General features: G+C 43.8%; 1 protein-coding gene across 1 annotated transcript; it reads right to left on the reverse strand.

Annotated features, from left to right (window-relative positions):
• Nucleotides 1-5,679: 5,679 nt before the first annotated feature.
• On the reverse strand, nt 5,680-14,778 carry LOC121275027 (probable G-protein coupled receptor 139). Its single transcript, XM_041182420.1, has 2 exons — nt 14,556-14,778; nt 5,680-6,587 (listed from the first exon to the last, which is right to left on the reverse strand). The coding sequence occupies exons 1-2, from the start codon at nt 14,776-14,778 to the stop codon at nt 5,680-5,682; spliced, it is 1,131 nt and encodes a 376-aa protein (XP_041038354.1).
• Nucleotides 14,779-24,372: the final 9,594 nt, after the last annotated feature.

Here is a 24,372-nt window from a genome sequence, read left to right on the forward strand (position 1 = left end):
CATTAAAATGTGTCTGACGGTGAGAACATTGAGCAGCAGAATCAGGACAAATGGGACACATGAGTTAGAATGTGATGGAGGAATTCGATGACTATCCAGACCGGAAATATCTGAAATTGGAATGCTATCCAGCAAAACCATGGGTTGTTCCACAGCAAATACGAATCTGATAACATAAAATACCAGAAAAATATTCTTTAAGAAGCTCAGCACAGTCACTGATCCGAGAACCACAGTCGCCGTTTTCTCAGTGCAATATTTACTTTTCAGCTTCTTTCAACAAATGGCCACAAACCGATCAAAGGTGAAAGAGAGGGTAAACCAGACAGAACAGTCAGTGGCTGCATACAGCAGAACAGCATGTATATTACACACACGCATGTCCCACAGGAAATTAAAATATTCCCAATAAACAATTGGAATGTGTCTCAGTATCAGATCTAAAATAATGACCAGTAGATCCGCTGGACACCAGGTAGCGACTGACACATTTGGATAGACCACAATTTCTCCGTGTTAAGATCACAGTCGTCAGTAGGTTTACTGTAAGGAACATTGAAAACAGTGGAATTATACAACATGCTCAAAGTAAAAATATACATATGTTTGACTGAAGTCGCTGTATTGTTCCATTATGTTGTTGCATCGAGTGATGCATTGAAACTGCTGTAGATGCACTAATAAACGGAAATGTCTGTTATATGGCGGAAGACAAAAGAGATTAAATTTGTAGTGAAATTGCAGGACTTCATGATTATCATAATCTTTTGTCTCAGCATTATTGAACTGTTTGAAACATTTAGCAATCACGAAACACTTCAAATTTTGATGGAGGAGAGTAATGCAGTCAAACATGATTTATAGAATTAATATCCGTAGACAGTAAGACTTACCAGGGACGCCAATAATAGCAAGGAAGGGATAGTAACCCGCCTGAAAAACCTGGAACGCCCAACAGACCCGGCGTTCCAATGACATCCACTTATAATATGTAGAATGTTCATAAAGTGCCACCAATAAACTCTTGCTCTTTGCTGTAACATTCCAATCCATTGTTCTCAGATTCTGATCCATTGTTGCATCATTCGAATTTATTGATCTCAGATTCTGATCCATTTTTGAAACATTCAAATCTCTTGCTCTCAGACTGTGTTATAATCCCCGCCACGTCACTCTCTTGGAACAGCAAGACACTTTTCGTGAGAGAGCTGAAGCTTCCACCGACACTGTGAACTAATAGATTGAGGTGACTCCCTTATTAACAGCAGCGGAAGGATCCATGGAGACTCATATTAATTCCAGCCACTGAACAAGCAGGTTCAGTTAACCCTTTCAATCCAATTATTCGCGCACCCACCTGAATTGGTACATTTACCTGGACTAGCTGGTGTGTATGAGGGTTTTTCAGATACAGAACAGTGCAAGGAGAGGATTGAGAAGTAGAAAGTAGGGAAAATATCGGAGTTGCTCAATAGAAAAGATTGGGTGGACATAAACAATGGGTTAAAGATGACAGGGCACACCTTTTAGAACATTACAAAAACAATACATTCTTAATGATAAAGAGAATCAGAGTTTACAAACTAAGACATTCAGACTTAAATGTGTAAGTCTGTAAGTTCTTTTGCAGCCTGGATTACACTCTGGAGCTATATTTTTTTTTAATTCAGTGTCTGTACTTGTTTCAGAGTTTCTGCTAATTCCAGGCCCGGTGTTATTGTCAGGGCCTGTATTAGCTTCAGTGTCTATATTGGTTTCGGGATCAGTATTAGTTTCAGTTTCTGTACTAGTTTCGGGATCTGCATTAGTTTCAGGGACTTCATGAGTTTCAGAGTGTTTTGGTTTCCGCTCTTGCATCCATGAACATACAGATATGATCAGCCTGTCTCAATGAATCTGTTCAACAACAACTGTAAGCATGATATTTAAACCGAATGGCCTCTGTTGGAATACAGTCATAAAATCGTAGAGTTGATCAAGAGGCCCTTTGGCCCATTGTGCCTGTCAGCAGATGGTTTAAGAGCTATATAATCAACCTTTCTCTCCTCCCCTCCATTAGCTGTGCAAATCTCCATTATCTGGCCTCATGCCATTCTATTTTGAAGGTTATGTGTCTATGTGCCTCCGCCAGCATTTCACGGAGGACATTCCAGACATATTTACACCAACAAATCTTCATCTCGTCCCTGCGTCTTTGTCAATTAGTTTAAAATTCTGTCTGATGGTTACGGACATAGATTCCAGAATCACCAGATTAGATCAGTTTGGCTCTGTCTGTCTCTGCTAGGCTCCACCAGGCTCTGTTTGGCTCTGTTTGTCTTTGCCAGGCCCTGTTTCTCTCTGTCAGGCTCAGTTTGGCTCTTCCAGGCTCTGTTTGGCTTGGTTTGGCTCCATTAGCCTCAGCTGAAGAATTGTGCCTAATGCTGGGGAGCCCATTTCGGGAAGGGTGTCAGGGCCTTGGAGAGGGTGCAGCGGAATTTTACTGGAATTGGAACATGGATGAGGGGCTTGAATTAGGTGGAGAGACTGGAGAAGCTGAGATTGTTTGGCTTCCAGTAGATCGGGCAAAGGGGAGGTTTAAAAGAGACATTGAAAATAACGAGGATCTTTTTTATAGAGTGAATAACGTGAGGCGCGACGCGTGATGCAGCTTGATTCTGATTGATTGTGAACAATCTCCTCTCATTCAATGCTGCCAATGCTGGCGCGCATTGAAGAGAGCTTCAGTGCATCTTTGCAGTGTTTCCATTGTACCAATACTGGACCTGAACTAAGATTCAAAGCGACTGTCAAAGGGGCAGCAGACTTACCCCATATCTCTCTCTTCTGAAACCTCCCTTATCAAAGCTAAGGCTTTGGTCTTCTTTAAAAATCATCCCAAGTGTTCATTGCTGCAATCCAAGAAAAGTTAAAGGAGAATTCAGAATCCAAATTGCTCTTACACAGAGAAAGGCGAATGAACCAGCCACGACCTGCAGACCCACTGCTTCCGACTGTAATCCAAGTACCATCTCCTGTGGACCAGGACCATTCAGCTGGTGAAAAGATTCCGAATAATGTTCGAATACATATTTTTTTATTCCTTAAAATGTTAGTTAGCCAAATCTAAGATCCGAAGCTCTGCAGTGTGTTGTTATCCTTTTTTTCTGCATGCTTGTTGGTGTGTGTATTGTTCCTGCATTAGTGCGATGTTGAACACATTTGTACATTTTAAAACTTTGTCACTAATTTCTGCATCTTTACCTGAGCAATATTTGAGAGGAATCAAATCCTAACTTGTTACCTTAAGGAACCTGACTGCGTTATCCAAATCGCTGTGACGCAATCAATTATATCTAAGTATTAAATTGAAAATATTATCCCCGTTTTAAATTCAAACTCTAAAATTACCGGCCCAGGAATGGGTCAAAGGGGGGAACTGATTGATTCCTCCTAGTCTGGTTGAAACAGCCATTTGGTCGCTTATGTGCGGCTTTTGAACACGTTGGTGAATGCAAATGTCTCGAAGTGGGAAATAAATAAATATTTAGATAAATTAAAAGAGACCGTGCAGTTATCTCCTGAAGTAGAATGATCCCCTACAAATTGATTGTTCAGTTTCATGGTTAATGTGTTTGTAGAACAGAGTGAAATAACTTGGATTATATTAAAGGCAATTTCCGAGGATGAATTGAATAGTACGGCTCGACAGTTGGAGATAAAACTTGGACCAAAAGTGGGGAAACACGAAATGAAATAAAAGGAGTGGCCGACAATCATTATATTGTATTAGCGGAGGTAGACATTGGAATTGAACCGGAAACGGACAAACGAGCTTAAGCAGAAATAAGGTTGGAACAGATAAGGCTAGATGTAGCTTTCCAGCCCATCGGAAAAAGTGGGAGTGAGAGAAGAAAGTAAAAAAAAAATACAGAACGAGAGAGGTACGTGAGAGATAAAAAGAAAAGGCGAGAGAACAGGGAGGAGAAGAGATTAAGGGAGTGGTAAATAAAATAAAAAAGTTAGATGGGGTGGAATCGAGGTAAGAAAGAGAACGTTAACAAACACAGCTTAACTTATAAAAAAGGAAAGGAGGTTACTCATTCCCTGGTCCGGGAAAAGGTGTAAATAGGAAGGGAACTGCCCCCAAATCCCGGAGAGATTGTTCCCTCAACTCACAATCCCAACATCGGGGCTTGGAACTGGGTCGGATTGGGTCCCGAATGCATGGTTCCGAGACACACGGGAATAGTCAGGTCAGAGGGGGAGGCGTAGAGAGAGATATAAAGACAGCTTGATCTTAGAGGAGTTCAGATGAAGTGTGAGCTGTGAATGGAAGTAAGCTCTGTCACTGGGTCCTTTTCATTTCCCAGTCACTGTGTGAATCCTGACATCCGGATCACCTCAATTCATAATGCATTCTAGTTCCATCCCATGATTCTGTGTATCTGTTTGTGTGCATGAGGTTGTCTGTGTCGGCTTCTGTGTGTGTGTGCGTCTGCGTGTCCGTCTGAGCGTCTGTGTTTGTGTTTGTCTGCGTGTCTGTGTCTGTGTGTGCCTATGTGCATACTATTTGTGTCTGCGTGTGTATGTATGTGCCTGTGTGTATGTTTGTGCGCATGTGTGCCTCTGTGTGTAACTATGCACGTGTGTGCCTCTATGTGTGCGTCTGTCCATATTTGTGTGTGCCTGCAAATTGGTGCCTGTAACTGTGTGTGTGTGTGTGTGTGTGTGTGTGTGTGTGTCTTTGTGTTTGTGTCTGTGCCTTTGTGTGTGCCTGTGTGTATGTCGAGGGGCTCTCAATTCCTGACTCTGTTAATGTTTATCATTTCTGATAATGTGGTTCCTAACTCGCTGCTGTCTGATGTTGGTGATTGTCTATCAGTGTAAATGATAAAGGGGTTTCAGAGACATTATTGTGCTTTTGCTGGCGAACATTTAGGCTTTATTTAACCACATTAATCTTTATTGATTATCATCAGCATTACTAAAGTACAAAAGGGTGCAATTAAAGAGCCCAATGGAAGGCGGTGCAGCACAAATATTTAGCACGAAGTTTCAAATGCCATTTTTATTCATATTGTTGCTGTTCCCTTGGATATTCAGGACAGCGCATGTGCAGGGGCTTAGCGGTGAACCTTTACCACTCTCACCATTTCTCCTCCGCCAATGGCTGAATGTGATGGGCGGAGCAGGAGGGAACCTTCGCTCTAACCCTGTCCAGTGTGTCCTGACAAAGGATGCAGGACAAGGCCCTTTCCATTGTGCCGTCATCAATGGGCCCAGATTACTCCCCCGTCCATTGTGCATTCTCAGGACGCTCCACTCTTTGTATTGACGTCATCAGGGGGGACTAGATGCTGAGACTATTCCCATTGTGCAGTCGGAATGAACAAGACTCCTGCCCCCTGTCCATTGTGCCGACACATGACATCCCTGCCATATTTTGCCTTTGTCAAGGGAAACAGAGCTCCCAGACCCCCTACCCCGCCCACCACCACCCCCGCCCACCTGCTCCCCGGGCACTGTGCTGATAGGAGTCTCACCTCAATATTGTCACCATGGGGATCAGGTCCCTTCTCCACACCCCATGCTAGAAACAGAGAATTCCAACTCCTCCAGTCACTCTGCCGAATTGCACAGCACCGCCACCCACTGGGAATGTGACATAAAATGAGAAAATGCTGGTCTTTCCCTCTTTCATTTATTCTCTCCATTTTGAATGAATTCCAAAATTGGAGCAAAGGGACATTTCAGCACATCCTTCAATTGCTCCCTGAATTTAGTCAGGGTCAGGGCATAAATACAAGAATTTGTGGAGCAGCTCAGGAGCTGAAACATGAAGCCCAGTTCCTGCACATAAGGATGCAGTAATGTGGAAACATAACCCAAATTATTCATCCGGAACAATACAGAATACAATGTATTCGTTGCCCACAACAGGAGGAAATTTGCCGAGATAGCAAACAGTAAAATCATGGATTTCCTTCGACTCTCCATTTCCGGATCTCTGAGCCCCTCTCCACTGCTCTGAGCCCAGAGTCTTCTGCGGGCTCTGCTGCTCACTAAAATGTGTCTGACGGTGAGAACATTGAGCAGCAGAATCATGACAAATGGGACACAGGGGTTAAGAATATAATGGACAAACTCGATTGTTCCCCAAACCATAGAGAAGTAAACATCTAGCCTTACAAAACAAAACCAGGGCAGGTTCGCCAGTTGATACATTCCTGTGAGCATGAAATACCAGAAAAGGTTCTTTAAAAAGCTCAGCACAGAGACTGTTCCAAGAACCACAGCTGCTGCCTTTTCGGTACAATATCTATTTTTCAGAGTTCGGCAAGTTATGGCTACAAATCGGTCAAAAGTGAATGTGACAGTGAACCAGACTGAGCAATCAGTGGCTGCATATAGCAGCACTGCATGGATATTACAGATACGAAGGAACCACAGGAAATTAAGCTGATGAACAATTGGAATATGCCTCAATACCAGGTCGAGTATAATCACTATTAGATCCGCCGATGCCATAGCCAACAGGTAGTGAGTTACACATTTGGAGAGACCACAATTTCCCCGGGAAATGATCAGAATTGTCACCGATATAACTGCAAGCAAGGGAAATAAACAGGAAAAGAATACATTCGGTGAGCAGAAAGGTTTAGATGATATTTTATTGTCATTTTCGATTGTGCCACTTTAACCATTAATACATTTAATTGATTTTACCTGAAATAGCAAATGGCGGAGCTTTGAAATGATGTACGTCTGGAGAGATTTAATGTTAAAAGTACAATACTGATATTGTAGAACTCTATTCTATTGAAGGTGCAGGAGCACAACGACTTTGGGTGCCTGCTCTCAATATTTGAACACATCAGGCGAGGTTAAGAAAAACAGTTTATAAAACAGCTGAGACCTTCAGCTTGATGAATGGATGCAAATTTCAGACAGTTACTCTACAACTATTCAAAACATTAGTTTGGCCAAACGTATTGTATTATGCCGAATAACGTGCAGCACACTTTAGAAATAATTTGTAGAGGGCAGAGAGGAGACAGGCAAGAATGACAATGCAGGTGAGTGATTACAATAACATGGATAGATTGGAGAAGCTTACATATTATCATGAAGAGTACAGTCACAGAATGGGTGCAGCATGGCAAGAAAATATTCAGTACATCTTATCCATGCTGGTCCACTGATGGAGCAATTCGCTGGTGTCCCTTCCACAGCAATCTACCCCTTGTTCTACACTTCTCCCCTTTTCAGGAACTAATTCGATGCTCTTTTTCTACGGTTGGTCCTGGCTCCACCAGACTCTCAGGCAGCGCATTCCAGACTCAGTTTTGTAATAAATGATTTCCTCAGGGGGACACCGCTTCTTTTTCCAATTACCTTACATCCATGCCCTCTGATTCTCAATCCTTCCAAGAATGGAAGGGTTTCTCCATGCCTACTTTTTCCAGACTGTTTATAATTTTAAATATCTCTTTAAGTCGCCCCTCAATCTTGTGTTTTCCACGCAGAACAGCCACAACTTTTCCAATTCATCTACACAACTGGGATTAATCACCTTAGAGCAAATTGTCGCCTATCTTTTCTGTACAATCTTTACTGCCTGAACATTCTTGTTAAAATGAGATTTCCAGAGCTGGGCACAATGCTCCAGCTGAGGAGGAAACGGCGTTTTATGGAGGTTTAACATCTGCATCTTCCTGTCGTACTCTATGCCTCTGCTCATAAAGCCCAGGATGTGGGAAGATTTATGAACCACTGTCTCAACCCATCCTCCCAGCCTCACTGATTCACCTGCATGTACATACAGATCACTCTGCTCCTGCATCAAGGTCAGAATTGTGAGCTGAGAAAGTTACATTAAGTTGTTCAACATTTTGACCAGTTGAGAGAAATTGAATAAAGATGCATTTTTTTTTTCCTTTTGCTAAATGGCGTGATAATCGGATGGCTTCAATGTAATCTGATTGGCAGAAGGCGCAGAGTTCTCATTTGAAATACACTGGCCGCTAATGCGGTGCTCTAAGATTTAATATCGAATTTCAAACATAAATTTGTTAAACATTTGAAGGCGAAAAACTCTCTAAAATGTGAGAGACAACAATATAAGATTGAAAATGTTCGCTGTAGGGCTGCCAGCCCATGTATCTCTCTGAGCACAGGGAACTGAAGTTAAGCAGGATTTGATTCCAGTTAGGTTACAGGCAGCAGAACATGGTAAATGTTGAGGTTTATAAAGTCGTATAACCAGGAGGTGAAGTTTGAGCAAGGTGGTCGTCTGAGGCTGTGGGGGTGGGGAGTATTGTGGGTGGGGAGTGAGAGGAGGCGATCCTGGCTCAGATGACATTTTAATAGATGAACAGATGGGTCTCAATTTGAAAAGAAAAACATGCACAGATTGTGGGTTTATGCAGCATATGGGTCAAGGCAGGAATGGTGTTGCGTGATATTATGATGGTGGTCGTGGGCAGTATTACGTAAAGTGAGTATATTGGGTAGGGAATCAGCTCAGGCCATCAGCAACAGCTCTTGTTGAACCTGAGGCATTGTTCTGGGTTGCGAGTTAGGGAGGATGTGAGGTGGGTGGCTGCTGGAGTGTGTGTGGATGCAGGACAGATTTTCTGATGCAGACAGATGATACTGTTTTCGATCCTCACAAGGCTCAACTGAAAAATAAGAAAAATGAGAAGCTAATTAGTGAAATGTGTCTTCCCGATATAATAGCTTGATAGAGAGACATCCAAGGTTATCAACTGAACCGAATATACGAATGTGAACTACAAGCAGAGTACTGCAATTGAGCATTAATTATGTGCTTAAAAACAGGAGAGAGAAAGCCTTACGAGACACACCAACAATAGCGAGGATTGGATAGTGAAAGCATTGAATAACCTAAAGCCCCATTGGGACACAATATTTGAATGCAATTCCATCATAATACGTCAACAGATAGTGAACACCCCAGTGTAACCCACTGCCTCTTTTATGATACCAGCCTACTCTTCTCAGATTCTGATCCATTGTTGTAAAATTCCAATCTATTGTTCTCAGATCCTGATATATTGTTGTAATATTCTAATATATTGTTCTCAGATTCTGATCCATTGTTGTAATATTCCAATCTATTGCTCTCAGATTCTCATCATTGTTGTAACTTTCCAAACTATTATTCTCTGATTCTGATCCATTGTTGTAATATTCCAATCTATTGCTCTCAGGTTCTGATCCATTCTTGTAACTTTCCAAACTATTCTTCTCAGATTCTGATCCATTGTTGTAATATTCCAATCTATTGCTCTCCTAGTTCTGATCCATTCTTGTAACTTTCCAAACTATTCTTCTCAGATTCTGATCCAATGTTGTAATATTCCAGTCTATTTTTCTCAGATTCTGATCCATTGTTGTAACTTTCCAATCTATTGTTCTCAGAGCCTGAGCCATTGTGGAAACATTCCACTCTGCTGCTCTCGGATTCGGACAGAACATTTTAATTGTCCAAACTATTGTCCTCCGAGTCTGACATATCTTCTTCCTCACTTTGTTTCTGCTGCTCCCTGACTGTGCCGCATTGATGCTACATCTTACAGGATGAGATGGTTTCTTGGAATGATTCGCATTTCAGTTGAAGAAGTCTATCCTCAATTGGCACAAGTATGGTCCATGGAGACTGATATTATTATGCGACAAAATAAAAGTTTAACTTTACCACTTTCTATTGTACCCTAATGAAACAGCTTTTTTGCAACTATTTTGGAAATGTCTGAGGTTTTACGAGGGAATGAAAGGCGGAAATCGGGGACACACTAAACATTATCCTTCAATCATCCTTGGATATCAGAATATTCCCAAAGTGTTGTCAGTGTTGCTCCCTGTTTATCGAAGGACAGATGGATAAACCTTGTATCTGCCGATCAATCATAGAATTGTATGTGAAACTCTGTGTAATATGAAAGCCTCAATAATCTGGGGCAAAATCTGTTTGTTGATTAGAATCCATGGGTCTTTCTGACAAACTCGATTGGGATCTTTGATGAAGTATCAGGTAAGTTTGATGATGAAAGTGTTTTTTTGTTAACTATACGGACAATGTATGATAACGTGCCAATTAATGTATTTGTTGGGAAACAGTAACAGGTGATTCAGCTACACAAAAACTATTGCGTGAATGCTACAGTTTATAATCAGAGATGCTACTCGTTCAAATTTTCTCCTTCCCCCAGAGAATTATCTTAGAACATAAAATATTTTGAAGTTATTTGCTTCTTTAGGGATCACCCAGATTGCCAGTGCTCTGTCACTTGCTTTATACCTTCACAGTTCCAGCCATCCACAGTCTGAAGACTTTCAATTAACATGCATTTAGACGACTCATTCCCTTGTTCTCTTTTCTCCTCAATGGTTCCATGTTAATCCACGATTGGCTACATTATGTCACAAGGCCTTATGAGGACCACTGTAGATTTCTTTTCAGTTTCAAACCAGACAAAGTTTCAGCTTATTTTTCCTCATGAAATGCATACTGAGATTAAACTAACTTGCATTCCTCTTGATTAATCTTGGGTTTAGAATGTTCCCTGCTCACTGCACAAGCCTAAGTAATTGTAATCATCTGGTAATTTTCTCACAGTGACCTGTCGACGGCACCTGTCCCAGTTGCAGATAAACATAATACAGGCAGATCAATTGAAACCAGACATTCTCACAAAACTGCACAAATCTCCGAAGGGCATCTTCAGGTGTCTTCTCAAATAGACCTTTAGTTTATTTATCCTTAAATGTAAATTGTTTCACTGATATGAAGGGATACATAGATCTTACAGACATTCAGTCTTCATCAATTATGCTTGAAATCATTTAGCTCTAATCCTTTTTAAAAATTCTCGACCGTTGGATCTGAGTGAAATGATGATAACCACCATTTCTACACGAAAAAAGCCAAATAGAAGTCGTCCAGTGTTTAGTACCTGCTGCTTTATGCCTCTTACCTTTCTAATCCGGCCTGTTAAATTTGGCCTGAGGGGAAAGGAAGCCTATTTCATATAGCAGCCTGTTGTGGTCTAGAGTGCACAGTCTGGAATTGTGGTAGATGAAAGTTCAATCGAGGCATTCAAAAGAGAGGTAGATGAGTATTTGAAAAGAAACAATGAGGAGGGTTTAAAACAAAAAAATCTGCGGATGCTGGAAATCCAAAACAAAAACAGAATTACCTGGAAAAACTAGGCAGGTCTGGCAGCATTGGCGGAGAAGAAAAGAGTTGACGTTTCGAGTCCTCATGACCCTTCGACAGAAATAGGAGGGTAATGGGGAAACGGCAGGAGGATGGCAGTGAGCAATAAAGCTAATTCGGACAGCCAGCGCGGTCACGATGGGCCGAATGGCCTCCTTCTGCACCATCGCAAATCCGTAATTCTGTGATCCTGAAATTACATTCACGCATCCAAACTTTGGACAGTGAGAGCAATTTATGGGACATACCTCTATGCTGTACGTTAAATGTGGCATGGGGGAGGCTGGGTGGGGTTGATAAATCCGGGAGGTGGTGGGGAGGACAGTCAATGTTCATTTCTGCGGGTGTGCCACATTGTCAGAGGGTCAGCACCCAGGGAATGCTGCACTGTCAGAGGGGCAGTACAGATGGAGCTCTGCACTGGCTGAGGGTCAGTATTGAGGAATTGTTGCACTATCGGACAATCAGCACTGAGTTCACACTGAACTGCCAGCGATTCAGCATAGAGTGAATGCTGCATTGTCGGAGAGTATGTACTGAGGGACCGATGCTTTGTCGGAGTTTCAGTACTGACGGTGTGCTGCGCTGTCAGAGGGCCAGTGCTGAGTTAAAAGCAAAGTATATCACCTTCCTCCCTCTGTCTACCTGGTATGTCACATTGCCGCAGCCCCACAGCTGGTCTAGTTGGCATAACATCCTTCCTCACTTGAGAACCTGGAATCTCACCCAAACTCTCACGTTGTACCTATTTTATTTCCCCACTTCCCGGGTAGATCTTGATCAGGTACCTCCCCCACTGTAGCTGCTATATTACCTGCCTGCCCTGCTCTGCCTCGAATAACCCCAAACTCATGTTCATGTGTTATGCCTCCCCCTGCCAGCGATAGACATCATCCCTCCATGCTGCTGCTGCTTTTGTTGATGGCCTGATTGCTATCACAACCAAGGGTTTGGGGGAGCATTGATGACGTTCCCCTTCCCTCTGTGCTCCATTCTGTATGGGCCACTGTGCAATACTGGCAAGTAACAGCTAATAGAACACAATCTGTCCGTTTGCTCTATCACCATAACGACTGCACCCCCTCCCACTCTGCGCACTGACTGCTGTTAGCCCAGCAATCATCCCCTCTGCAAATGGAAAGGAAAAATAAACTGGAAATGTAATGGACCTTCTCAGTTAGTCAATGTTCAGATTCTCGGTTGGATTAAAGAATTCAAATTAGCGGACATATCAGCGCAATCTTCAATTGCTCCCTCAAATTACCCTGGATTGCCGCCTAAATCCCAGTGTTTGTGCAGCAGCTCAGGATCTGCAGCATGAAGCCCTATTCCATCACAATATAATCTAGATCCATTTGGACTTTCCACAAGAGTGATATCCAGCTCCACATAGAAAACAATATTAACATTATGGGGGTGATAGTTCCTCTATACTTGTAGAGGCAGGCAGTCAGCTTGGGTTGGTTAAAGGGATGTGATACATGAACAATTTGATTGAATTTTACGAAGAGGTGACCAGGTGTGTTGATTATGGCAATGCATTTGACGTAGTCTACCTGGACTTCAGCAAGGATTTTGATAAGTTCAGGGGAGTGATAGCGATGGTAAGAGCCCGTAGGTTCAAAGGCAATTTGGTGAATTGGGTCCAAAATTGCCTGAGTGGCAGGAAGCAGATGTTGATGGTCCAGGGATTTTTTTTTTGACTGGATGCCTGTGTCCAGTGGGGTTCCACATGGGTCGTTGTTGTCTCCCGTGCTATTTGTGGTAAAAATAAATGACTTAGATTTCAGTGTAGGGGGTGTTGATCATTAAGTCTACAGATGACACGAAAATTGGTGGTCGGTAAAAAGTAAGAAGGATAGGCTTAGATTACAGGGCTATATAGACAGGCTGATCAGCTGGGCTGATCATTGGCAAAAGTGATTTAATCCACATAAGGTTGAGGAGATGCACTTGTTCAGGACATAAGCGACACCGGAATATGATGAATTTTAGGACCGTGGGAAGGACCATGGATCAGAGGGATCATGGTGTGCATGTCCACCGATTCCTGAATGTAGTGTGGCAGGTGGATAAGTTGATTAAGAAAGCTTATGGGATACCTGCATTTTTTAGACGAGGCATAGAATATAAGAGCAGGGAGGTTATGCTGAACTGTATAAAACGCTGGTTAGGCCAGAGCGAGAGCATTACGTGCAGTCTGGAATCCGCATAATAGGAAGGATGTGATGGCATGAGAGAGAGTGCAGAGGTGATTTACCAGCATGTTACCTGGGCTGGGCATTTTTAGTTATGAGGAGAGATTGGATAAATTGGGGTTAGTTTCGCTGAAGCAGAGGAGATTGAGAGGGGACATTATTGACGTGTATAAAAGTATCAGGGGCATAGATAGGGTAGACAGGATGGAACTTTACTCGTTGGTGGATGGCCCAATAACCAGAGGGCATAGATTTAATATAAGAGGCAGCAGGTTTAGATGGAATGTGAGGAAGAATTATTTCACCCAGAGGGTGGCGGGCTTCTGGAACTCACTGCCTGAAAGGGGGTTAGAGGCAGGAAACTTCATAACATTTAAGAAGTATTTGGATGTGCACTTGTGATGCCCTGGCATCCAAGGCTATGGACCTATTGCTGCAAAATGGGATTAGAATAGTTAGGTACTTATTTGACCAGCGCAGACTCGATGGGCCGACATTTATGTGTTGCAGAGCACTTTGATTCTATTACCCTATGTCTGAAATTCTAATATTACAAAACAAAATCATGGGTTGTTCATCAACAAATAAGAATCTGGTAACATGAAATGCCAGAAAATATTCTTCTCAGAGCTATTTTGACGGTGCAATATTTATTTTTCAGTTTCTGGAAAAAAGTGGCAACAAACTGATGAAACGTGAAAGTCACTGAACCACACACAACGGTCAGTGGCTGCATAAAGCAGGACCGCATGGGTATGACATAGATGCATGGCCCACAGGAAGTGAAACCATTCCGAATAAACAATCAGAATGCTTGTAAATAACGATCAATTTGCCTGAAGGCGCTGAAATTTTCCACTATGTTGCTGTGTCCAGTGCTGTATGGAAACTATTGTAAATGCAATAATGTCCTGAATGTCTCTGATACGGTGGAAGACAATAGAGGTTAAATGGCAATAAATGTGTTACTGAAATTGCTGAACTTGGATGTTAATCATTATCCTGTTCGCCTGCATTCTCGAACTGGTATAAAAACTGTGCAATCTCCAAAACACTTGTGATTTTGATGAAGAAGAAAAAAAATCAGTTCAACATGGTTTATAGAATTAATAGCCATATAGAGTGAGACTTACCAGGGATGCCAATAATAGCAAGGATGGGATAGTAACCAGCCTGAATCACCTGCAGAGCCCGATAGATCCGGTTTTCCACTGGCATCCAATCATAAAATGTAGAAAGTGCATAAAGGGCATCCAAATAATTCCTATTCATTGTTGTAACATTCCAATATATTGTTCTCAGAGCCTGATCCATTGTTGTAACATTCCGATCTGTTGTCTTCAGATCTTGATCCATTGTTGTAACATTCCAATCCAAAGTTCTCAGAATCTGATCAATTATTTTAACATTCTAATCTATTGTTCTCAGATTCTGATCCATTGTTGGAACATTCCAATCTATTGTTCTCAGATTCTGATCCGTTGTTGGAACATTCCAATATATTGTTTTGAGATTCTGATATCCTCTCTCCCTGTCTTATAACCACGGCTCCTTGTTCCTCATGGAGCTGATGCCCCCGCTGACAATATGAGGTAACAGATTGAAGCGAATCCTTTATTACCAACAGTTGAAGGCCCCCAGTGTGTTATCTAGGATCCATGGAGACTGACATTAATTACAACCACTGAACAAACAGGCTCATTTAACCTATTCAGTCCAATTGTACTTGCACCAAACTATACTGGAAAGGTTTGCTGGTCCGGCAGGGATGTAACAGGGTTTCTGAGGGATTGAATAATGCAACGGGAAGACTGTGAAGCAGAAATTCGGGCAAAAGTAGGAGTTGTTTAGTAAAAATATCGGATGGACAGAAGCAAGGCGTTGAAGGTGGCGAATATTCTAACCGATAGACTGACGAATGCAAATAAACATTTAACTGTGAAAATAGAATTGGATGAGCACAGGCAGTTGATGTTTGCACAGGTAGTGGAGGGGTGGAGAGAACGATTGATTATAAAGGTCTGACAAAGAGTGGAAACGGACACGATGGACCACATGGCATCATCCTCAAATAATTTGCGGGGTGCGGTAATTTGCGATGGGGAAATTTGCGGGGTGCGGTAATTTGCGTGGGGGCAAAATTTGCGGGGGGGTAAATTTGCGGGGGGGGAATTGACATGGGGGGGATATGCATGGGAGGAATTGCGGGGGGGCAAAATTTGCACTGGGGGAATTTGCACAGGGCGGAAATTTGCGCGGGGGGGGTAAATTTGCAGTGGGGGTAAATTTGTGGGGGTGGAAATTTGCATGGGGGGGATTTAAGCCGTGACCCAGACTAAGTTCAGGGAGCAGTTGAAGAATGTGCTGAAATACCCCTTTACTCCAATTCTTTGATGCTTTCGATAATTTGAAGAAATTAATCAGTGACAGTTTCTACTTTTCTTCCATTTGATATCTCTCTTCCAGCGAGGTGGTGAGCTGCCTCTGTTGTGACAGAGTGGGGACCAGCCCTCACACCATTGTAAAATGTTGGGGCCAGGGTGTGTCCCTGTCATGGCAGAGCCGGGAGTTTTAAAGTGATTGACAAGGAAGCATAAAGCGGTTGAAGAGTTCTTAGTGCAACTTAATCTGGAACGTTCTTCCCGACAGAATGGCGAATGCAAATAAACATTTTACTGTGAAAATAGAATTGGATGACCACATCAGTTGATATTTGAACAGGTGATGGAGGGGTGGAGAGAACGATTGATTAGATAGTTCTGGAAAAGAGTCAGGAACTTCCTCATGTTATGGCGTTCATACAATGTTTCCTTGTCAAATTGCTCCTTCCCATGGGTATCACCCCGCACTATTCAGGGATAAATTCCATCTGCCAATTCTCTGCCCGTTAGACCATACCGTCTATATCTTCCTGTAACCCAGAGCACTCGACCTCACTGTTGACCACTCGCTCACTCTTTGTGTCATCTGGAAACTTTCTAATCCTACTCACCACATAGTCAACGATGCAGCCATCTATTCCCTCAGGAACTCCTCTCAGGGACTACTCTCAGGAACTCCTCTCAGCAACAACTCTCTGGAACTCCTCTCAGGAACGCCTCTCTGGATATGCCCCCAGTAGCCCCTCTCAGGAACGTCCCCAATGAAATCTACCAAGGAATTTCTCTAAGGAACTCCTCGCATGAATTCCACTCAAGAACTCCTCTCAGGGATCTCTCTTACGAACCACTCTCAGGATCCCCTCTCAGGAATGGCCCAGTTCCTATAATTGGAGGGTGGTGACGATTTCTAGGGTGGTGGGGGTGAAGCCGGTGGGGGTGAGATGATGGTTGATGGGGGAAGGGCTGCTTGGAATTTCCCATGGCCCGATGAACAGGACATTCTAACTGTTCCTTAGGGAATGATGGACAGAGTCTGCCTTTCCTTAACATCCATTAGATTTTCCTTTGAGAGTGAAAGATCAGGTCTGATAGTGTCAACAAATTGGGTCGTGGGGGGCTGGTCTTCCAAATAAATGATTCCAACCAGCTGTCAATTTATAGTAAATGATGTTGCTAAACTTTGCTAATGTCATGTCAATTACATCATTAGGTGCAGGACAACCAGGTGGTGGTTATCATTTTTCGTTGAGTACATATAAATGGATAACACTTCATTTTCATTTACTTCAATAAGTTCCTTTTAAGGTTATGCCTTTCGTTTCTGTGCCCGTTGCAGAGGATATCAATTTGTTAGTTAGTTTGGATTTAGCCAACAAAATGAAACAAAGTAAATAAATAGGGGATAACTGGGGCACTCGTTGTGTGGGATGAGATCTGAGAGACTTAGCAAGTCAACAGCCTCCCTCCATGAAGCAAACCTCTGTTTCCAGTTTATGCTTCACAAGCCAGTTTGGACCCTGTGTACTACCCGCTGCATGGAAAAATCACAGGGCCGTAGAGATGGCCATCTTCTTAGACCTCTCTGGATTTCGGAAGCCACACCACACACTCTCTCACTCTTGAAAACGCGAACAATGACAAAAACGGGTGCAGAAATGTTTGCCACCGTTTTCCTTCTCCACCCCCCACACAGATGAAGGACAAGGGTAGGAATGATGGAGCAGATGCCAGCCCAGTGCTCCCGCAGTGATTCTGCATCATTCGCTGGAGGATCAGGTGGAGGTGGATGGTGTTCTTCTCGCGGACGGCCGGGAACTTGCCCCCGCATGTCTCGTCGTACCATCCCCGCAGCCTCATCAGGCAGCAGTTTTCCCTCATCCTGTACGTCCTGCTGAAAGAGTTTTCCTGCTGTCCCGGTCCCCAGACCCTTCTGAGGTCAAAGCGAAAGCAAAAAAAATAACAAGAAAGCTGTCAGTGCTCACCTGGCGAGATTGAGAGCCTTTATCTCATCCGAGCAGAAACAGCCACAGATAAACCCAGCCCCATTCAAATTAAACTATCTGACCCCTGACCCTCTGCCTAACGCAGTCTGACCCCTGATCCCCTGAGCCTCATATAACCTGTGACCTTCAAGTGTCCTCTGTTCTCTTGACCCAGCCTGACCTCTTCTCACTTGATTCACTGCCTAACCTTGATTTCCCCTGACCATGTCTATCACATGATGTCCGCCTGAACCCTGAAACGTTGCACAAACCCTCACCCTTTTCCTAACCCAGCCAAACCTGGGGATGCTCATGTAACCTGACACCTTACAGTTCCCTCTGTTCTTTTAAAGTATTATGACCAGGGCTCCCTTGATCCAATGCCTAATCCTGATTCCCGCTGGCCCTCTGTGTAACCCCTGGCTCCCTATCTAATGCTTCACACTCTGCCTAACCCCTGAGGATCTGTCTGACTCTGCCTAATCGTTCAATCACTCCCCAATACCTGGCTCTCTGCCTGACCAATCAGCCTCTGACTGACCCTCTACCAAGCATTTGACCATTTGACTAACCGAAAAGTTCTGTCTAACCCTTGACTCTCCGCCTAACCCCACTCATGTCTGCCTAATCCCTGACCTTCAGACTAAAAATTGACTATCCCTCACCCTTTGTCTCGCCTCGTTAATTTGCCATACGCCTTGTCCTTTGCTTAGCCTCAACCCTTTGCCTATCCACTGACACACGACCTTACCCTGACTCCTGACGTAACCCTTGACACTCTGCTCCACCAATGAGGATCTGTCATTCCACTGGCCCTCTGTATAATCCCTAAACCTCTGCCTAACTATAAGGTCTCTCTAAACAACTGGTCATCTGCCTAACCCCTGACCATATGCCTAAAACTGACCCAGTCTGACACCTAATCCCCTCACCCTCATATAACCTGTGACCTTCAAGCTGGCCTTTGTGTTCCTGACCCAGTCTGAGCTCTGGTCCCTCGACCATGAGTCACACTGTGATTCCCACGGCCCTCGGTCTCACCCATCACACTCTACTGGCCCTTATCCTCCAAACTTCAGAGTAGCCATAGATCCTCAGGATATCTCCACCCCGGTCAACACTCCCCTTCTGGTCAATCCCATCGCCAACTCCACCTCAGCCCCACTGCAACCCTGCGGCTGACCCTTGTGCTTCCCTTCCCCTGAAGCCCTCGGTTGCTCACGTTATCCCATCCATGACCTTCATCCCAAACCCCCAGATCTTTCTCCCATCATTACCGAGTCGGTTATCCGAATCCAATAGGAGGCTAATTTAGCTTGATTAAAGAGAAAGTTCTGTGGTAGTGGAATGCCATCGTTAGTGGGCATAGGGGTAAACAGGAAATGTGGTAAAGGGGAAACGGGAGAAAGATTTGAATTTGGGGAAACGATGTGGACATCATTTTGAACATTATTGGAGTGGAAAGGAGCTTGGAGACGGGATATTCACTCGCAAGGATGGAGCGGGTGGGAGAGTCAAGGATTTTTTTCAAGGAGAGGGTTGATGACGACTACCAGTCCCTCTCCTCTGGGCTCTGCTCTCCCCACCCCCACCCCCACCCCACCAGCCTCACTGTCTCTCCCCAGCCCGACTCTCTTCATACTTAGAAATGATTGATCAATTTATTAGGGCTGGTTCCGTTTCTGGGCGCTGGCTGAGATTATTGTGGCTGATGTGCTGTGTCATCTAATTAGCACTTTATCGTCCCTCTGTCTCTATAAGTGCCTGTCAGTGGAGGCCACATCTGTCACTCAACCAATCACTGCCCTTGAGTATTGGTATTGTGTTTTGAGATTTTCCGTGCCCAGTTAAAAATAAGTTGTGAGTTGTGGAAAGTACTCAGGTAGTGTTGAACAGGGTTGAGCTAATCTATCTACACTGTCGCCATAAAACACTGCCAGGGCAGGTACAGCACGGGGTTAGATACTGAGCAAAGCTTCCTCTGCTCTTGCGTTATGAGGTTAAACAGCGTCATTATCCTTTGAATTAGAGTTCAAATTAAAAACAGTGTTCAAATTATAAGTTGATCAGCTGGTGAAAAGGGTAAAGCTGCAAATATTTGTCAACGTGCCTGGGTACAAACAACATTATGCTGGACATATCCTTTCCCCAGCTTTAAATGGAGGGAGATCCCTCCTTCATCTTTAAAATGATGGGAGATTCCTTCTGCATCTTTAAAATGGATGGAGATCACTTCTCCATCTCTAAAAACGAGGGAGCTCATTTCCTCATTATTAAAAGGGTGGGTAGATCACTTCTCCATCTTCAAGATGGAGGGTGATCCCTTCCCCATCATTAAAATGGGGGGAACCCCCTTCCCCATCTTTGAATTGGAGGGAAATCCCTTCTCCATCTATTAACATGGAGGGCGATCACTTCCCAATCTTTAAAATCGAGGGAAATTCCTTCTCCATCTCTAAAATGGAGGGAGGTCCATTCTCCATCTTTACAATGGAGGGAGATCCGTTCTACATCTTTAAATTGGAGGGTGATCCCTTCCCGATCTTTAAAATGGAGGGAGATCCCTTCCCCAAATGTTGATGTGGAATTACTGAAACCAACAACGGAGGAAAGAGTGAAGCTTATATGAGAATGAAAAGTTAACTTTTGTGTGCAGCAAAGGAAGGTTACAACACAGAAGGAGTACATTCAGCCCATCGAATTACTGTTGATGCTCTTTTAGAAAAGTTTCACTGGTCTCACTCGACCTCCCTTTCCCCGTAATCCTGAAAATATTTTCCCTTCAGCTGCACTTCCTATTTTGGTACAAGAGAGAGACATGGGGTGTGGGACAGAGAGATAGAGCGAGGCAGAGAGAGACAGGGAGGGAGAGAGAACAAAACAGACGAGAGAGAGAGACACTGTGAGAGACTGTGACAGGGAGATAGGGTGAGAGGGAGACATAGTGAGAGGCGATCGATTGAAAGGAATAGAGCTGGGGTGAGTGAGGGAGGAACTGAGAGAGGGGAGTGAGTACATGATAATGAGGTGGGGGGAGAGGAACAGAGACAGAGAGAATGAAAGTGACAGAGAGATGGGACAAGAGCAAGAGATTGACAGATAGTGACAGAGATAATAATGCAAGTAGAGGGTTGAAAAAGGCAAACCGTTTCCAACGGTTTGGGGACTCTGGACCTTGGGGCCATGGTTTTTCAACCATGTTTAGAATTTTAGAATTTCAGGAGAGAAGCTAAGAAACACTTTAAAACACCAAGTGTGATATTAATTTGGATCTCTCTCACATGAATGGCAATTGATGCAGAGCCATTAGTCCATGTTTAAAACTGAGACTGATAGATTTCTGTCACCTAACACGGTGCAGAGATATGAGACAAAGGGGTTCAATCACAGATCAACCAGGATCTCATTGAATGTCAGAACAGGGTTGGAGGGTTAAATTGCCTCTTTCTCTTTCTATACACTATAACCAATATCCTTTATTCATTCTCTGGCTCTCAGTCACCCACTTGGTCTGAGAGTCTCTATTTCTCATTCACTCGATCTGTGTCTTCTCTCCCTGCCTCTCTTCCTCTGAGAATCTAGCCTACAAATACCAGACAGCCATTTTAGGTTTGTGCACAGTGGCTTTTTTATGTCCCCACAGCACTGGGACATTAAGGACAGAGTTCACCAATCACTCATATAACATTGTTATTTTAAACGTGACAGAGACACAGGTATGGAGAGATAAATTCCCTGTGCATTCCCTGGAATATTGAAGTTTCCGGGTGTTCAGTCCCGCACTTGCTGTTGTGAATTTGAGTTATGAATTTTCTAAAACTGAACCTAGCAGTAAAAACCCCCGGGATGGAGTGATTCAAATTCTTTCTGCTTCTGCAAAGCCTGTGTCTGTGTCTGTTTCTCAGTAATTATTAATAATTTAAGATAATAGGTTTGAATGCCACAAGTTTCCCATAATTCAGCTCAGTCGGAAATGTCCCAAAGCTATGACCAATATCAATCTTTCATCGTCTGCCTCTTCATCCCCTCTCACTCTGTGTCTCTCTCTTTAACATTCCCTCATTCTGCGTCTTCTCTCTCTCTCTCTCTCTCTCTCTCAGATTCTGTAAGAAATATCCCCAAACACCAGGCAGCCATTTCAGGTTTGTTCACAGAGGCCAATTTATGTTCGCAAATCACTGGGACATTTATGACAGAGTTGACTCCTCACAAATGGGACATTAGTATATTCAAAATGACAGAGGCACAGGTATCTCCCTCCATTTTAAAGATGGAGAAGGGATCTCCCTCCATTTTAAAGATGGAAAATGGATCACCCTACATTTCAAATGTGGAGAAGGGATCTCCCTCCATTTTAAATATCGAGAAGGGATCTCCCTCCATTTTAAATATCGAGAAGGGATCTCCCTCCATTTTAAAGATCGAGAAGGGATCTCCCTCCATTTTAAAGATAGAGATGGGCTCTCCATATATTTTAAAGATGGAGAAGCGATCACTCGCCATTCTAAAGATGGAAAAGGCATCTCTGTACATTTTAAAGGTGGAGAACTGATCTCCCTCCATTTTAAAGATGGAGAAGGGACCTCCCTCCATTGTAAAGGCAGAGAATGGATCTCCCTCTATTTTAAAGATGGAGAAGGGATCTCCCTCAATTTTAAAGGTGGAGAATGGATCTCACTCCATTTGAAATATTGAGGATGGTTCTCGTTCCATTTTTTCAGGTCCCTCTCTCTCTACCGCCTTTGCCTTCCCTCGACCTGTCTCTCTGATTCTCTCTCGCACCACATCTCTACTTTTGACCCTTACACCCCTCTTTCTGCCTCTCTCTCTCTCACCCCATCCATTTTTCTTTCACTCAATCCCCTCTCTCTATCTGTCTGTCTCGCCCTCACTCTTTCTCTCTCACCCCATCTCACTTTCACTATCTTCCTCACTCTCTCCCTCTCTCGCCCCATCTCTCTGCCATTCACCATCTCTCCCTGTCTCTCACTCTATCTCTCTCAATCTCTGACTCTCTCTCTATCGCCCCATCTCTCTCCCTATCACCACGTCTCTCTGTCACTCTCTCTCTGCCTCGCTCTGCCACTGTCTCTCTGTCACACTTGTTCTCTCTCTTGCCTGTCTCTTTCTCCATCGCTGTCTTTCTCCCTCGCCTTTCTCTGTCTCTTTCTCACACCATCACCCTGCCACTCTCTGCCCCAACCCCCTCTCTCTCGCCCTGTCTCTCTCTCTCTCTCTTGTCGAGTTTTATCTCTCTTTTTCTATGACAATCTGTCTCTCGCCATCTTTCTGTCTCTCCGCCTCTCTCTCTCTCCATCAGTCTCCCCCCCTCCCCACCATCCCCAGTCTCCCTTTTGAGGAATATTTGGGTGTGAAGCAGAAGGGAAAATATTTTCAGGGTTGCGGGGAAAGGGTGGACGAGTGAGACCAGTGAAACTTTCCCTGCGGAGCTGAATGGCCTTGTAATGGGTGTTGGAACCGTTCTGTGATACACACGCAGGTTATCATTTAATTCTCGAAAAAGCTTCACTCTTTCCTCCATTGTAGGTTCCAGCACTTCCACATCACAAGTTGGGCAAAGGATCTCCCTCCATTTTAAAGATGGAGAAGACTTAGCCTAGTGGGACATCAGCAAGGCTTTTGATAAGGTCCCACAAGGGAGACTGAGAGTGAAGGTAAGAGCCCATGGGATCCAAGGCAATTTTACATATTGCATCCAGAATTGGCTGAGTGGCAGGAAGCAGAGGGTGATTGTCAAGGGGTGTTTTTGTGACTGGATTCCTGTGTCCAGTGGGTTCCACAGGGATTGGTGTTGGGTTCCTTGCTGTGTGTGGTACGTATAAACGATTTAGACTTCAATGTAGGAGGGTTGATCAGCAGGTTTTGCGGATGACACTATAATTTGAGGGGTGGTAAATAGTGAGGAGGATAGACTTAGATTACAGGAGGATATAGACAGACTGGTCAGTGGCAAATGGAATTTAATCCAGATAAGTTTGAGGTGATGCACTTGTGCAGGACAAACAAGGTGCAGGAGTACATGATGAATTGTAGGGCCCTGGGATCTAAAGAGCATTGGAGGGACCTTGGTGTGCATGTCCAGCGGTCGCTTAAGGTAGCGGGACAGGTAGAGAAGATGGTTAAGAAGGCATATGAGATACATTCCTTTATTTGCCGAGTCATAGAATGTAGGAGCGAGAAGATTATGCTGGAATTGTGTAAAACGCTGGTTAGGCCACAGCTAGAGTATTGTGTGCAGTTCTGGAATCCACATTATAGTAAGGATGTGATTGCACGAGAGAAAGAGCAAAGGAGATTTACGAGGATGTTGACTGGGCTGGAGAATTTCAGATAGAGGAGAGATTTTATAGACTTGGATTAATTTCCCGGGAGCAGATGAGATTTTGGAAGGACATGATTGAGGTGAATAAAATTATGAGCGGCATTGATAAGGTAGACAGAAAGGAGCTTTTCCCGTTGGTGGAGGGATCAATAACCAGAGACCATAGATTGAAGGCAGGGGGCAGGAGGTTTAGAGGGGAAGTGAGGAAGGAGTTTTTCACCCAGAGGGTGATGGGAATCTGGAA

Source organism: Carcharodon carcharias, assembly GCF_017639515.1.
Source record: "Carcharodon carcharias isolate sCarCar2 chromosome 40 unlocalized genomic scaffold, sCarCar2.pri SUPER_40_unloc_2, whole genome shotgun sequence".
Lineage (NCBI taxonomy): Eukaryota > Metazoa > Chordata > Chondrichthyes > Lamniformes > Lamnidae > Carcharodon > Carcharodon carcharias.